The sequence below is a fragment of the Pezoporus wallicus genome, unplaced genomic scaffold (genome assembly GCF_028554395.1).
Source record: "Pezoporus wallicus isolate ANWC-B61680 ecotype Strahan unplaced genomic scaffold, APGP_CSIRO_Pwel_v1 contig_3952, whole genome shotgun sequence".
NCBI lineage: Eukaryota > Metazoa > Chordata > Aves > Psittaciformes > Psittacidae > Pezoporus > Pezoporus wallicus.
The window spans coordinates 10,938,949-10,953,294 of record NW_026635034.1 but is presented as its reverse complement, the minus strand read 5'-3'; the positions used below and the strand labels follow the sequence as shown (position 1 = coordinate 10,953,294).

At 43.2% G+C, this 14,346-nt stretch overlaps 1 protein-coding gene across 3 annotated transcripts in view; it reads left to right on the top strand.

Moving 5' to 3' along the window:
• Nucleotides 1-14,346, top strand: part of ALDH1A2 (aldehyde dehydrogenase 1 family member A2) — a 54,881-nt gene that overhangs the window by 813 nt on the left and 39,722 nt on the right. The window contains exon 1 of one of the 3 annotated variants that reach the window (XM_057398366.1): nt 757-899. The exons of 1 other annotated variant lie outside the window; for it this stretch is intronic. Coding sequence is in view for 1 of the 2 variants with exons in the window: in XM_057398351.1 (XP_057254334.1) it covers nt 1,773-1,889 (117 nt within the window). In the remaining variant the exon portion in view is untranslated. Of the gene's footprint in view, nt 1-756; nt 900-1,737; nt 1,890-14,346 lie in introns of those variants that run through there. One more of the 3 variants, XM_057398351.1, reaches the window with a different exon arrangement.

Sequence of the window (14,346 nt, the reverse complement as noted above, 5' to 3'; positions counted from 1 at the left end):
AACCTTTGTCCCATGCTCCAGTTCAAACACTCAGAGAACAGTGGGACAGACTTTTCAGTTGTCCACGAGCTTGTAAAACACAGAACAAGGAATATCTATGGAATCAGCAAACTGATACTTAACATAATCAAAATATGGCCCTTTCCCATTGCTTACTCTTGGCTGGGTCAAAAGAAAGTCGTGTGGTGTATTTGTTTTGCTCTGTTTTGCCAGCTTTAGACGGCCGTAACTTTGGTGTCTTTTCCCTGTTGATCTGTCTGCGATGATGGTTGGCAGTGTTTGCGTCCGTAAGCAGAACCTTACTGATTTCGCCTCAAGTAACAGAAGTGGTCTGGGCTCTGTGATTTCTGTCAGGAAGTTTTGACCAGGGGGAGCACAGGGCTTTGTCCATGAATTCCTGATGTCCCTCAGCCCAGCCAGGGAGCGAGCTCCAGCCACGAGACAGTGAGTGGTGGCTCCAGCTTGTGTTTGGCTGCTGACCCGCAGTAACCCACTGCAGGACGGTGCCCAGCCTCTTGCATCAGTTGGCCTCCTCCTACCAGGGCCCCCTAGAAATAATGGCTGGGAACGGGTGGCTGCTGCTTGAGCAACTGATTCTGCCCTTCGGACCTCTTCCTTTGGCAAAGCGCTTCCCAGCGGGCAGAACGCCTGAGCCGGGCCGCGGGCCCTGCCCCTGCCCCTGCTCCCACCTCCTGGTCGCGTCCTTCCCCGAAGGGAGCCTGGAAGCAGAGGTGCCCCCGGGCGCCCCCGCCGCAGGAGTCCCGCGCTCCGGGCTGCCCGGCTCGGGAGCGCGCTCTGCGGGCAGGCGCGAGGCGAGGGCCCCCTGCCGTGGTGCTGGGCGGAGGTCGCGCGGCCGGCAGGGGGCAGCAGGCGGACGGGGATGGCGCCGCCGCGGGCAGGTAGGGCTGGCGCGGGGGGGGGGGGGGGTGTGCCGCCGCGGCTGCGAGCGGGACCGCGCGGGCGCTGCGGTGTCAGCTGCGGCCGAAGGAGAAGCGGCGCGGCCGGGGAGCAGTGGGCGCGGCTGGAGGGGACGGGAGGGCAGCGCCGGCGCCAGGTGCTGGCCGGGGAGCGGGGTCGGGCGCGCTGTCCGCAGGCGGAGGCTTCGCCCCGCCGGACCCGTGCCCTCGCCGCTTCTCGGGCTGGGACCTGTGAGGGGCCACCCACCCACCCGGCCCGGCCCGGCCCCGCCGACTGTGCAGCGGCTCCGCGCCCGGGGCCGCGCTGGGAGGCAGTGTCGCTGCCGGGTCTCCCCCCCCCGCCCCGGGCCCCGTTAGTGCTTCCCGAGTGTTGTCCAGACTCCCCCGCGGCGAGGGCTCCTCACGGGATGCCCCGGTCGGGGCGGCGCGGGGCCGGCTCTGGCCTCCCCCGGACGCGGCGCCTCCCCGCCGGCACGCAGCAGATGGGGGGAGGACACCGAGGCTTTGGCGGCCCCCGCTCCCCGCCCGCGCTGACCGGGCTCCCCAGGCCCGCTCCCTGAGCGCGTCTCCCCGCGCGCGGCGGGGGAATCCCCACGCGGGGGCTGCGGGGCGCCGCGGCTGCGCCGCTCTGCGCTAGGTAGGACGGACCTGCCCCCCTGCCTCTGCCCTCATGTCCAATAAGAAGAGACCCGGCTTGACACCTGCCTATATACAGAGGAGGAGAGCAGCATCTTCAGCGCCGGTCTTTGGAGGGGGGGGTGGGGGCACCAACCCAAAACACATCAGATCAGAGCGGGGGGCTCGGTGATACTATATAACACCACCCCCCCCCCCCCCCCCCCCCCCCCCGAGACTATGACTTCCAGTAAAATTGAGATGCCAGGGGAGGTGAAGGCAGATCCTGCAGCTCTGATGGCATCTCTGCATCTGCTGCCTTCTCCCACTCTCAACCTTGAAATCAAATACACCAAGGTAAGTTGTGTTCGTTTGTTCTGGCAGGGAAGTTCACGGCTTTCCCTCCAAAGGAGGGATTTTACTTAAAATCAGTTTTATTCTGCCCTACCCAACTTGAGTGTACAGATGAAAAACTACTAAAAGGCTGCCTTGCATCTGTAATAAAGGAAACGGGTTCTTAGCCCTGTAATATCTGAAAAACCACAGGATAATAGAAGAGCAAATTAGATCTGCTGGGACTGGCTTTGCCACTTCTCTTTAAATGCAGTATTTTCTACAGAGCTGTTGGGGTTTCTTTTCAGTGCAAAATCGGTATTTCTCAAGTGCATTTCAGTGGCATTTGATGTACTTCAGAGGAAGTTACTGTGCGTACCTGTATGTCTCAATCAGAAAATAAAAACGTTTTCTTTCCTGAATTACCCTGTGTGCCCAAGGGACTCCTTTTCAGTTCCTGGAGGACTTCTAATACTACCAGGTTGTTACAGCACTGGAACAGATCTCTGCTAACTTCTGTGATGCTTGAGTACACCCTTGAACAATATTGCAAGAGGGCATATTTTTCCTACTAACGTTTAAGACTGATTTTCGTAAAGAGAAGGTTAAGAACAAACCCATTGGGTCAATGTAGAAAAATCTGCTGGTTTTCTATGGTGTGTTGTGGGACTGAATTGTGGTTGTTAATGAAAATGGACTTTAAGAGCAGTCATTGGTTTTAAATGTAATCTGAATTTTTAAATTTGTTTCTATATTTTGGATCCTTGCATCTTTAGCATCTGTAGTTAAAGCCTGTTTTCGTTTCTGTTGGAGAAGTTTCAGATATATTGTATAAACAGATTACAATGTGTCAGACAGACTTTGTTTCTAATTACTGAGTAACTTAATAGGAAAATAAGCACATCAGCACTGGAAAAAGGTGATAACATTTTTATCTACTGGAAATACAACTTCAGAAGCTTTAAAGCTGATAGCAAACTCATTTTGGCTGATGTAGTGTATTTCTTTCCTCTGTATCATCACTTTAAAAGCTTTTCATCTTTTCTCGTTTTTTTCAAGCGGGTGCCAAAACCAATTTGTCCTCTAATTTGTTACAGCAATTCCGTGTTCTAGAAGAATGTTCTGAGGAAAGTGAACTCTTTTAGGTTTCATTATGTTTCAGTGCAAACTCCAATATGCAAATTAAAACACGCTTAATGTTTCTTGAATATAATTTCTTTGAAAATGGTTTAAATCTTGAATGGAGTTACTTGATGTTGTGTGGTGTTACACTTTGGAAGGAGTCATACTGTGCAAACAGTGTTTGGCATGAATTTTGCTCCTTGCTGGTTTCAGTGTGAGTTGTGCTTCAGGAGCATTTGGTGGATACTCAAGAGTAGTATCACAGTCAGTTTGTACAGTAACTGTGCTTGTGTTTCTCTGTTCAAATAATAGAATTGGTTCTAAAAATCTTGGGAAAAGATAACTTATCAGCCGTCACATCTTCTGATCAGTGAGAACATAAACTGCATAATTCAGAATATATAGTGCCATCATCTCCAAAATATGCAAGATGTTACACATTTTATACTAATGAAACAAGGAAAAGAAAGTTGTTTTATTTCAGTATTAAGCCAAAAACAACAGCAGCAAGATTCCTCTGAGCTTGGTTTTGAGATATCTAAAAAATAACTCCTGGTTGCTTTTGACAGAAATTTGGTTTAAGACAGGTATCAAATATTTCACTTTGCCGAATCCTCTGTCTCTGTTTTCCTGTCTCTCTCTTCCCTCCTTTTTCTCTGCAGGAAATACAAGTGATTTATAGATAATTGGAGTCTTCAGCTTGGAGTCTTGTCTTGGGCAGGACTTTTATCCAGGATCCACTTTCCCACCTATTACAAAGAAAAACAATCAAAAATGAAATAATGGATTGTAACTCGATTCTTTCTTTGGGGGGAGTGGTCGCTTCATGTCTTAAATGACAAACAACTTCCATAAACAATAAATAACATTAGACTAAAGCACTTCAGCAAAAAAAAACCCCTCCAACAACCCCAAACCTTGTAAAATCAGACATCTGTAACCATTCCTAGAGCCTCTCTCCTGCTTGTTAGCTGAGAATTTTAAATACACAACCAGGACTCAGAACGCTCAAACTCTTGACTACAGCTGTCTCTGAACGTAAAACCTTAACCATTTGGGAGTTAATTCTTTATGAAAAATAGAGGTACCTGTGAACACTTGAACTGAGTGAAGTAATTTTAAGATATGTTTTTCCAATTAAATTCCATTTATGGAATTCTGAAATTGGGAAATAGTTTTGTTAGGATAGAGAATGTTAAAATTCCATGAAATGAGATTTGTTAAAGATTTGTCCTATGTGAAACAGAAATGGAGAAAAAGTAACTGTATTATTCATTAATCTTGAAAATACTGCGTTTTCTATGGGATCGCTGTGAGAGCATCTTCCAAGAACACAGATAAAACAACCACCAAACGTGTAATTTTCATTTGTTCGATTATTTGGCACAGTTACTGAAACTTGTGAAACATTCCTCTGGTGGGTTTCCTGACTTGAGCAGAAAATCGTGTGTGTTCAGCCCTTCTGATCTGTGCACCTGACGGAGCCGCAGAGGTGATGTAGTTTTTCAGTGGTCAGAAACAATACATTTGGTGATAAAAATTGTTTCTATGCAAGATGTGCAGCAGTATCTATTGTGACCTCAATACTGGCAATCAGCCTATGCTGCTTTAAAAAACCAACCATTCAAAATGTTTTTCCTAGCTTTTTAATACCTTGGCATGGTCTCTGTGAAAAATAAAGTGTGTGAGATGTGCGTGATAAGAATTGGTGGACAGGATGTGAACCAGACATGAAGACGAGTGTTCAAGCACACAGGGTTAAGGTTTTTTTGTGAGGCTGGCAAGTACTGAAACTGCTACATGCAAGATTGCCTCTTTTTTCATTGGAATAACTCTTTAACTCTCCACTTCTTAACATTAACTTTTGGGGAGGGGTTGCATCTACAGAACGAGGCATCTTCCAGTATTGCACGGAATTGGGTTATTCTACAGCCCTGTGGCACAGCAAGCCCTCCTTCAGGCTTGTCAGGACTGTGTTGGCAGTGCTGTGCTTTATGTGTTAGCAAGCATGCAGGTGGGAAGGGGATCCAGCTCTCTGGCAACAAGTCCGACTTCTACAGGTGTCATCTTGATGCCAGGAACTCTCAGAATGGGCTGCTCCAGGTCTATCAGATGGGTGAGATAAGCTGTAGCATGATACCCAGTAAGGATACGTTGTTAGCATGTTTTGTACAGGAAACGCTCCTGAGCTGGTGGCTCTGTGAACCTGATAGATTCTGTGGGTGATAGGAGGATTCTCAGTTTAGGATTATATTGATGCCTTCCTCCTTGATGCTCTTACAAAAACTCCATTCTCCCTTCTGAGACCTGATGGTCTCCCAAGTGTATGACAGTAGATGTGGAATCAGCCTTTGCAGTGTTTTCCTCCTGCTATCTCTGTTTGAGGGGCTACAGGTGTTTCCACAGAATGTAGCTATCCTTCCTTTGTTATGGCATAATCAAATCTGCATTACAAAGTATTTTCATAGTGGTTTTAGTAAGTCACATTGACTTCAAAAGACAGCTTGGTTTAAAACGAGGACCCTAGGGCTCTGTCCTGTGCTAGCTGTGCCTCTAAATCATGTAACTGAATGAACAGACATCTTCAGTTTGCATCACGCTGGGGACACTAATCCAGCTGGATGTTTTGTTTCTTGCATGCCAACTGATTTAAGTCTGAGAATGAATTGAAGAATTGCAGTCTTGAGAGCTTTTTATGAAGAGGTGCTCTAAAATCGTGAAGTTACAGCGCTGTGGCAGTGAAATGTACAGGAGCGTTTCTGTCAGGAGAGCCTGTGAATTGACTGACAACTGGGGGGGTTGTCCTGTATAAACGTGTTTGCCTCTACTCAGACTTCATAAAATCAAGTCAGTCTAAAACCAGATGAAGTCTAAACTCAGACCAGGTAAACTACCCAGCACTGCAACAGAAAACTGTATACAGCAATGCGTACAAAGTGTAGGCAAACTCTTCTGGGTAGACAAGAACTAACAACTACATTTCAAGTTCTCATATGGTAAGTTTTTGGGCTTAAAGTGTTTTGTTACTAAGTAAGTTTCTGTATTTTCATTCCCATTGTGCTTTCTTGGCATTAATGCTGCGGAATGCTATTACAAAGTCTTTTTACTAAAATTTCCAGTACGTATTTTCCAGATAAAATTCTAGACTGATATTAACATAGGAGGCAGGAAGTCTATTTTATTTAGAATAACATAGAGAATCCATGTGAGTTTTTGACAAGCTTTGGCAAAACTCAGGTAAGTGATGAATACATGCTATTTCCCATCTCTTTCCCTGAGTGAGCTCACTACTTTAATGCCTTCTGAAGTTAGATTCAGTGGCTGATAGCTGAAGAACTCAGTGAACCTTTTGGGTCAGCTCAGTGAGCGCTGTCCAATTGCAGAAGATGGGCACAGAAAAATCAGAGATGTTTGCATGAAGAGCAGACAAAGAGAACAGCTACTTTTCCCCTTTATGGAACACTTCAGCATCTGATGCAGACACTGGGTATGTCCCTCTGTATCACCACGTGTGACATTTTAGGGTATATACTGTGTTTAGGTTTATTGCTGTTTAAGTCTACAGTTGAATTCTCTTCTAGTGTATTCATACTTTGTGGATAGTATTACAATCCATTATCCCATGTAGCAATTGCAAACTATTTACGCACTTCTTTCCAGTAACAGCCTGGATATAGGATCCTTTCCCCCCAGACCTTCAAGGTCTTCAACAGAACCCCAATGTAACCAGCTTTTGCATGAGGGATCAAGAAACAATTGTAATCTTATGTGTATTAAGTCCCCTGTCTTTGCTTACTCTTCTGCTTCTAACTATGTTAATTCAAAAGCATTAAAAATACTGAATCTACCAGGCTGAAACTGGCAAGAGCTAGGTATCTACTGCAGATAACTGCTGCATTACTGAGTAGGTAACAATTGGAGCAGTAACCTCTCACAGTGCTGAATTTTTAGGGAAAGACTAAATTTTTAGGGAAAATGCAATCTGGTTTAATGCGTCAGGCTGTATGGTACTATACTGATGGGTAGGGGGAAATTTTCCTCTCCTTGTCCGGTTTGTAAGGTCAGGTAATACACTGAAAGACAAGAGTTGCACAGTTAGTGTTTTGCTCATCTTTGCAAACGTGTATGATTTCAAGTATTCAGATACAAAAGATGCATATAATTACTTGCACACCAGAAGCAGAAGGTCAGTAATAATCAGAGCACTTGCATGAATTGAAGAGCAGCCAAATTCGTACTGCTGCTCTGAAGCAAAGAGAGCAGAAATGTGACTACGGATCCCTACTTTCTGATGATGGATAGGTCCCAGTTTTGGATGCTGTCTGTATTTGGCTGTCCCTGGAAAGAGTCTCATATTCCCTCCTGTTGGGTAATTCACTTGGAAGTATTTATGATGCCTGAGAGACATCAACTTGATAGCCCAGTGGGCAGGACACTCATGAGGAGAAGTACAATTCACATCTTAGCTCTGGAATACTCATGATGTTGGACAGAGCAAGGATTTGTTCCAAGATCTATGGCTATCTAAGCATTGACCCCGACTGTCGAGCTGTGATAACGTCTTGAACACACACTTCCATTTTGACAAAAAAATTAATTCCCTTCTTTAAATCTCTATTCCATTCTGTCCTTCAGAAACCTCTCCCATGGAAGTTCACCAATCCTGGTACATTTCTATATCAAACCTCTCTCTTGATGTGTCCACATTTTCTGATAAATCCCAACAGCCCATAATTCTTGATGATCTCTGCTCAGATTGTTCATCTCCCTGTCCATGCAAGATTATTCCCAACAGACCTTAACGGGCTCTGCCAGTGTGAAGTTGTTCACTGCCATCAACGGCTTTGGTTTTGGGAGCACCACACAATGGAACCACTGTATCCATTTCTCTTCCCTTCTTTACAGTGCTCATTAACAGTTGCCTTCAATAAGGTGTCCATAGACACTGCATGTCACCAGGGACATAGAAGGATCTAAAAGTAATTTGAACCCTTCCTTCCAACAGGTTTTGCTTTGTATTTACTATCTTTGGCAAATTTCATCTACCCTTGAGTTGGTCAAATGCTTTTTAACCTCAGTCCTGGTGCTATTGAGTACTCAGATCAGTCTGAATATTTTTATCTGCAAACTATGTACCTTATATTAATGATCTGCAAAAGCAGGTGAACCAAGATATTGATTGCTAGGCACAGTAATGAAGGGGCACCTTGCTATTAACCTCTTTCCAGGGAGAATTATCCATTTATTTCCAGTCTTTTTATCTTATCTCTTAACCACTTTTTAATCCATGGCAGGACTTTATCTTTCACCATATGGTTACTAACTTTCCTTAATAGCCTCTTGCTAAGGACTTTATCATCAAAAGCCTTTTTAAAGTCTAAATAAATTATATCCACTGATTCATCTCGGCTCCTCATTTGACTATCTTCCAAGGAATCTCACAGGTTTACAGAGATAATTGACAAAAGATGAGATCAGTGGTCTGGATCGTAAATTCTTAGATTCTGCATAAAGTCACATTCTTCTTTTCCAGTTTTGAGGCTAAGCCTGAGCTGTAACTTTGTGCTATTTGTTTTCTGGAAATTGTTTCATTTTCTTCACTCCTAAAAAACCACAACTTTTTAACTGTTTGTTTGGGGTTGGGTTTTGTCAGTTTGCTGGTTTTCTTAAGATCAGAGCTCACTCTGTGAAACAAGAAACCAAAACATCAGTTCAGCTGAAAAAGATGTCAGATGAAAGATGCACTTATGCAGAGGCAACATTATAAGGCAGTTATGAGCACAGGCTGTGTAAAGGTTTAAGGGATCTTTGGAAAGTTGCAGTTCTGTGCAGTCTTCTACTGAGGAATCCTCAGACAAGCATTGGTGTCTGTACTCAAGCACAAACAAGCGCATAAATAGCTATGTGAAGACTTACTGTGTGAATACTTATTACTAAGCATTACATGGAGAAAGGTGAAATCTAAAATGTGATTGTCATCTAAGGGTCTAATGTTCATTACTTTTGTGCTTACTCAGATGAATAAGAGGTATTCCCATCAGTCTGTGAACACCTTGTTGGTTTTCCCCAAAACACAAGTTCCATACTTCAGAACTTGTCTAAAAACATACCAGCATCTCCTGTTACTTTTAGTGGCAGTCTACCTTTGTGACATGAATGCCACACATCAATTTTAAGTTATGCAGTATAACTAAGCTTTAGGAGCACTTCATTACTAAAAGTATGATCTGTGAAGCCACATCAAAGAGTTACTGTGATAGCATTGCTCCAACTGACAAAAGGAAAAAAGGGCTTCATACTTGCTCACTTGAAGTCAGTTCCTTCCCCAGCAACCCTCATGAACTAGATTTTTACCTCATGGCTTGAAACATAATACATTCCAGCTTTGCTGGACTGAAGTGGGAAAATACATGCACATCAAATTCTGTGACCCAAATGAGAATGTTTAAGGTCAGCTCAATCTCAGCTGACCTCAGCTGGAGATTAAAACACAAGGACCGCACTGACCACTAAAGTATATAGACCTTAATCTTTGAGGGATTCATAGGTAATGAAGGTGTTGAACTCGGAATCTAAAGGGATACCAGTGGGACAGCTGTGGAGAGGCCTACAGCAGGTGTTGTGGTTATAGAAAGGATATACTTTGCTAATTTCCATGTGGATTTCCAGTATGCCCCAATATCAAAGATGTGAGTTACAAAAATCCATTTGGAAAGCCATAGAAGAACAGGCTGCAGCCTAGTTGCTGAACTCAGATGAGCAGAGGATGCCAGGGAGGCACTGTCCTCTGGTTATCTAGCAGTGATTACACAAAATCCCTTAGTTCTGACCCAGAAACTATCAGAAAGTGCTTTTCCCTGCAGAAATTCCAAACACATGTGTTTGTTTGCACACGTAAAGGCTTCCTTCTAAAGTGAGACTGATTTATTTACAAAGCAGAACTATTTACTATTTCAGGTATGTACAGGTATTATTTAACTGGCATGTAAAAGGTGATTTTACCCTCTTGTGACTAGGTCAGCATGACTTAAATTTGGCCTCCTAGAGCTGGTCAGAACCTCAGCTCTACATTTCATCTGAAATAGATCTCACCAACTGGAAGTTCCTTCCAGGTCTGTGCTATGGCATGCTTCAGTGGGAAAACCACCCCTTAATACTTCATCATCATCACCCACCACCTTGGTATACCTTTAGTGGCTTTTGAGCAATTCCTGATGCCTCAGCTTTTGAAAAGTGCAAGAACTGAGATGCATTAGCGTTTGGGATTTCTTTCAGGAATGTTATTTCAGCTCTTTGCAGCACAGCTGGGCCTGGAGCACCCTTGTCTTGGACATGGCCTTTAAATGATCTTCAGTGTACTGCTGGTGTTAGGTTTCTGGTAAAGATGATTCCCTAGAATAAATATTTTACCTGTCATCTTCTAGTGTTCGCACCAGTGGCTCTGCTTTTCTTCCCTTGGCCCTACAATACATACTAGATTTTGGCCAGAAATTTAATCTACTTTGGTACAGCCAAATTAAGATCCCTTCAAATGAGCTGCCACCTCTAGAAACACCTTCAGTCTTCCTTCTATACCTTTCATAGCCAGGTTGGTTTTGGAATCCACCGACTCTCCCCCAGCTTATATATACTTATTTATTTAACTTAGGCTTCTCTGGGCTGTTTTAATTGTGTTACCTTCTTGGTATTTTTCTTCAGAATACTTAGTAGCAATTTTTGATTTTTATTTTGTGTTTCTCTGCCTGTTAAAGTTAGCACTTTGGTCCTTTTTTTGCCTGTATTTCCTCTTTTATCTTCCTGCTTAGCCACCCCATTTATTTTCTTGATTGTGCTTCCCGTTTTTAGCCTTGGGAATGCAAATCTTCTTTGACTCTTTCACATTCTTGAGCCTCCATGCTGATTCTGTGGATTTTAATTTCCTAGCTTCAAGCAGGGAGTTTCTAAGTTACTTCCTCTCTTAAAAAAATCTGCTTCTTGAAGTTTAGTATCCCAGAGAGTTGGGCTTCTTCATATGTTTCTCTCCTGCAATGAAGCTGAATTTATTTATATGGTAACCACTTCTCAGGGGTTCAGAGACAATTTTTAGTCCTTGACAGGACTGCGTCAAACATTCATTAGGTTGGAATACAGAAAACTCTGTGTTCCTTGGACACTATCTCAGTGCAGCTCTCACCGGACTATTACGCAGTTACTTCTGCACCAGTCTTATTACCTTCATGTTCTTTTTCCACTTTAGTACCACTTCAGTGTCATTTCAGCTGCTCTTATCCAGAAGTCAGTACTTCACTCCTGCTGTTATGCTTCATGAACTGGACTGCCTCTATATCTGTGGGTCTGCATTATCTGTTTTGTTTCTCTTCCAGGAAATAACCACGCAATTCCTTGCACACAGAGCTATTTGCCCCTCTCTGTGGCCTGACTTTTCCTCCCTACGTAGCTTGCACCTAGAAATCATGGTATGCCTCTGATAATTCTCATACCCTTATGTTCAAAAAATGCTGTTTTTTTCCTGTGATACAACCCAGCTCACCCATACTTAGATTTCTTATGCTGGTTTACAGGCACTTGTCCTTTTATTTCGTAGCTCATGAAAATTGTGATCTAGTTAGTTGAAGAACACTGTAATCTTTTCAGCTCAGCCAGTAAAGCACTTCCCATGACATTGAACCTCACTCTTATTTACCACTCTGTGAGTGTAAAAAGTCCTTAAAATAGAAATTAAGTTTTAAACTGCCTTTAATACTTCTTTACACTCTCAAATTGATTTGAGAAGGCATTTATGTAATTGCCAGTTGGATATACAGATCTATTTATTTTTCCTTTTATGGAGCCACTTCATTTTGGTTTTGGAAACATATTTAGAGTTTATTTTAAATATTCTTTGCATCACACATAAAAGCAGTGTCCTGATTCCACTGGGTGTTTTCAAAACTTACACATTTTACACTTGCTTAAGTGGGTTTTTTCAGCTGTAACAGAAATAGTTGAAGTTTATTCTCGAATAGTTAGAAATTGCCAAGAAATGACCACCTGCCTTTCCAAATCAAGGGCTGTTTTCTTTTTTTATTGTCTCATTTCTTCAGTTGGGATGTTTGGTGGCAGCAGTCCTGTACTGGAATGGCCTGCACCAACTTTGGGAAACATGCATGTGTGTTTTTGAGGATGTCTGGCTAAGCCTTCACCCTCTTTTCCATCACTGCTTGCTGTTTTGATGGTCTTCCTCTTTTTGTCCTTATCACACTTTCATTTTCACAGCTACTTAATGGTCTCTTCTCTCTTTTGTGATGGCTATGTGATGCTCTTTTGCTGGAGATGAGCATCAAGCTCTGCTTTTTCACTTGTCCATCTGAAATTGTGATGCTAAGACTAAATGGGGTAGCTGTGCTGATGATGACAGTCTTGGTGGTCCAACCCTTTGACAGAGACTTTAAAATCCATTTGCTGCATTACTAAAGATGTTTTTAGCTAGCGTCACTCAACTTCAAGTGTTAATATTCTGCTCCTTCTATCAAAGCTTTTAGCAAGCATTAATTGATTCAGTCTCACTGTAAAACTGGTGACAAGGCTCCTTCACAGATGGGGGAGTTTAAATTTGTGGGAGTGTAACCATGACTAACTCAGACAGTAGGTCAGTGTCAGAGGCAGGATCTTTTGCTAAACCAGCCAGACTACTAGAAGATTAGCCCTCTTTTTCTGTACCTACTATTCTGTGAAATTGAAATACAGATGAATTTCAGAGCCAGTCTACACATGGGTGCATGTCTACAATTTTGTGTGGTATTCATCGCACACTTCTCTGTGTGCTCACCTATACATGCACACAGTATAGATGAAAAGATCCCTTTCTTTGTGCTCTTCACTCTCCTTGTGCCGCTTTATCATATGTCTCTGCTGTTATTCCCTCAAAAGTCGCCTGGGAGGCAGTGCCCTCCTTGCTGGAAGATTTGCACGGTGAGTTCAAATGCAGCTGGAGCCTGCGGTGTTGCTCCCCTCGGTATGTTTCTGATAGGAGGAGTTTTTCCATTGGTGCAATGCAGTGATGGTATTGGAAGTCCTGGTTGTTGTCTCTGTTACTATTTCTATTCACTTTTCAAAGGCTCTGATTTAGTAAGGCGCTCTAACGTAGAGAAGGCCTTGCTATTTAGATGACAACCAGGAACCCAGTGCAGAACATGCCCAGTGACTGGTGCAGCACAGCTCTTCCTCCCATCAGCCAAGACAGTTTGGATTCTAGGTGAACCACAGATGTGTTCATGCTCTTGCTCTCTGTCTCAGTTTATTTCTGTCTTTGAGGGAGCAACAGGACAAATCCTTGATAACTTATTTCCTGCTTAGAAGCCTTTACCTGCTTTCCTAGAGTGGTTCCCTGTGACCGGGAACCTTTGTAGTCAGCTCTTCCAGCTGTTTGCCTAAATGGTCTTCAGGGAGACTAAAAGCAGTGAACCTGGAATAACAACATTTGACTTCAGCTAGGTCCCATGAGAATTTAGTTATTACTTAATGGATTGAATTGGCGACATACCTTATACCGGATAACTGCCAGAGGTTGCATGAAATTAACCTTCACAAATGGCTAGTTATTGGTATACTCCTCGCAGAAAGCTGGGCATTGGGTGACATATGTTCTCTGTAATTAATATTGGGTTTTATACCTTTACGTGCCAATAGTATTTGCAATGTCTGGGTGAAAAATCTCTCAGATTGAAGTCTCAATGGTGATTTTAGCCATTTAGTGATCATGTGTCATTGTGTTCAGTACACTGAGCATAAATCCTGTCTTGTAAACAGCAGGGAGACTAATGAGGTTTGCCCACATTCTGGTATCATTACAAGGGGTTCCAGCAGAGAAAAAGGGAATTTGGTTAGAAAGGGGAAAAGAAACATGAATTCTAAAGGAAAGCTGGGGGGGAAGAGGGGGAGTAAGTGGATCCCAGGACTTGCATATATGAGCATTTGGTTTTTAAGGAAGGTTTTTTTTATTGACAAGACTTATAACCTCCTTTGCTTATTTAAGGAAATCTCTGTATAGTTACATTTTGGTTTTGCCTTAGTCCATGTTTTTAGTGCTACATGTTTGGCAGAAGTTGAGGGTCATGTTTTTAATTTACACACTCAAAAGTTACTAGTCTGCTTCTGTTTAAAGGTAAATAGAAGAGTTCATTTTTCATGCAGGCCCACATATCTCTACAGAATAGCTTGCCAGTCCTATAAAAATGCTCAACTCTATTAAATATTGGCATTATTTTGCCGTTTTATTTGCTTGGGACTGTAATCAGCCCTTGCAAGAACACTTCACATCCAATTTTAGTCTTAGCACCACAGTGTACTTCGGGGTGTAAATTTGTCAGGTATCCAAGCA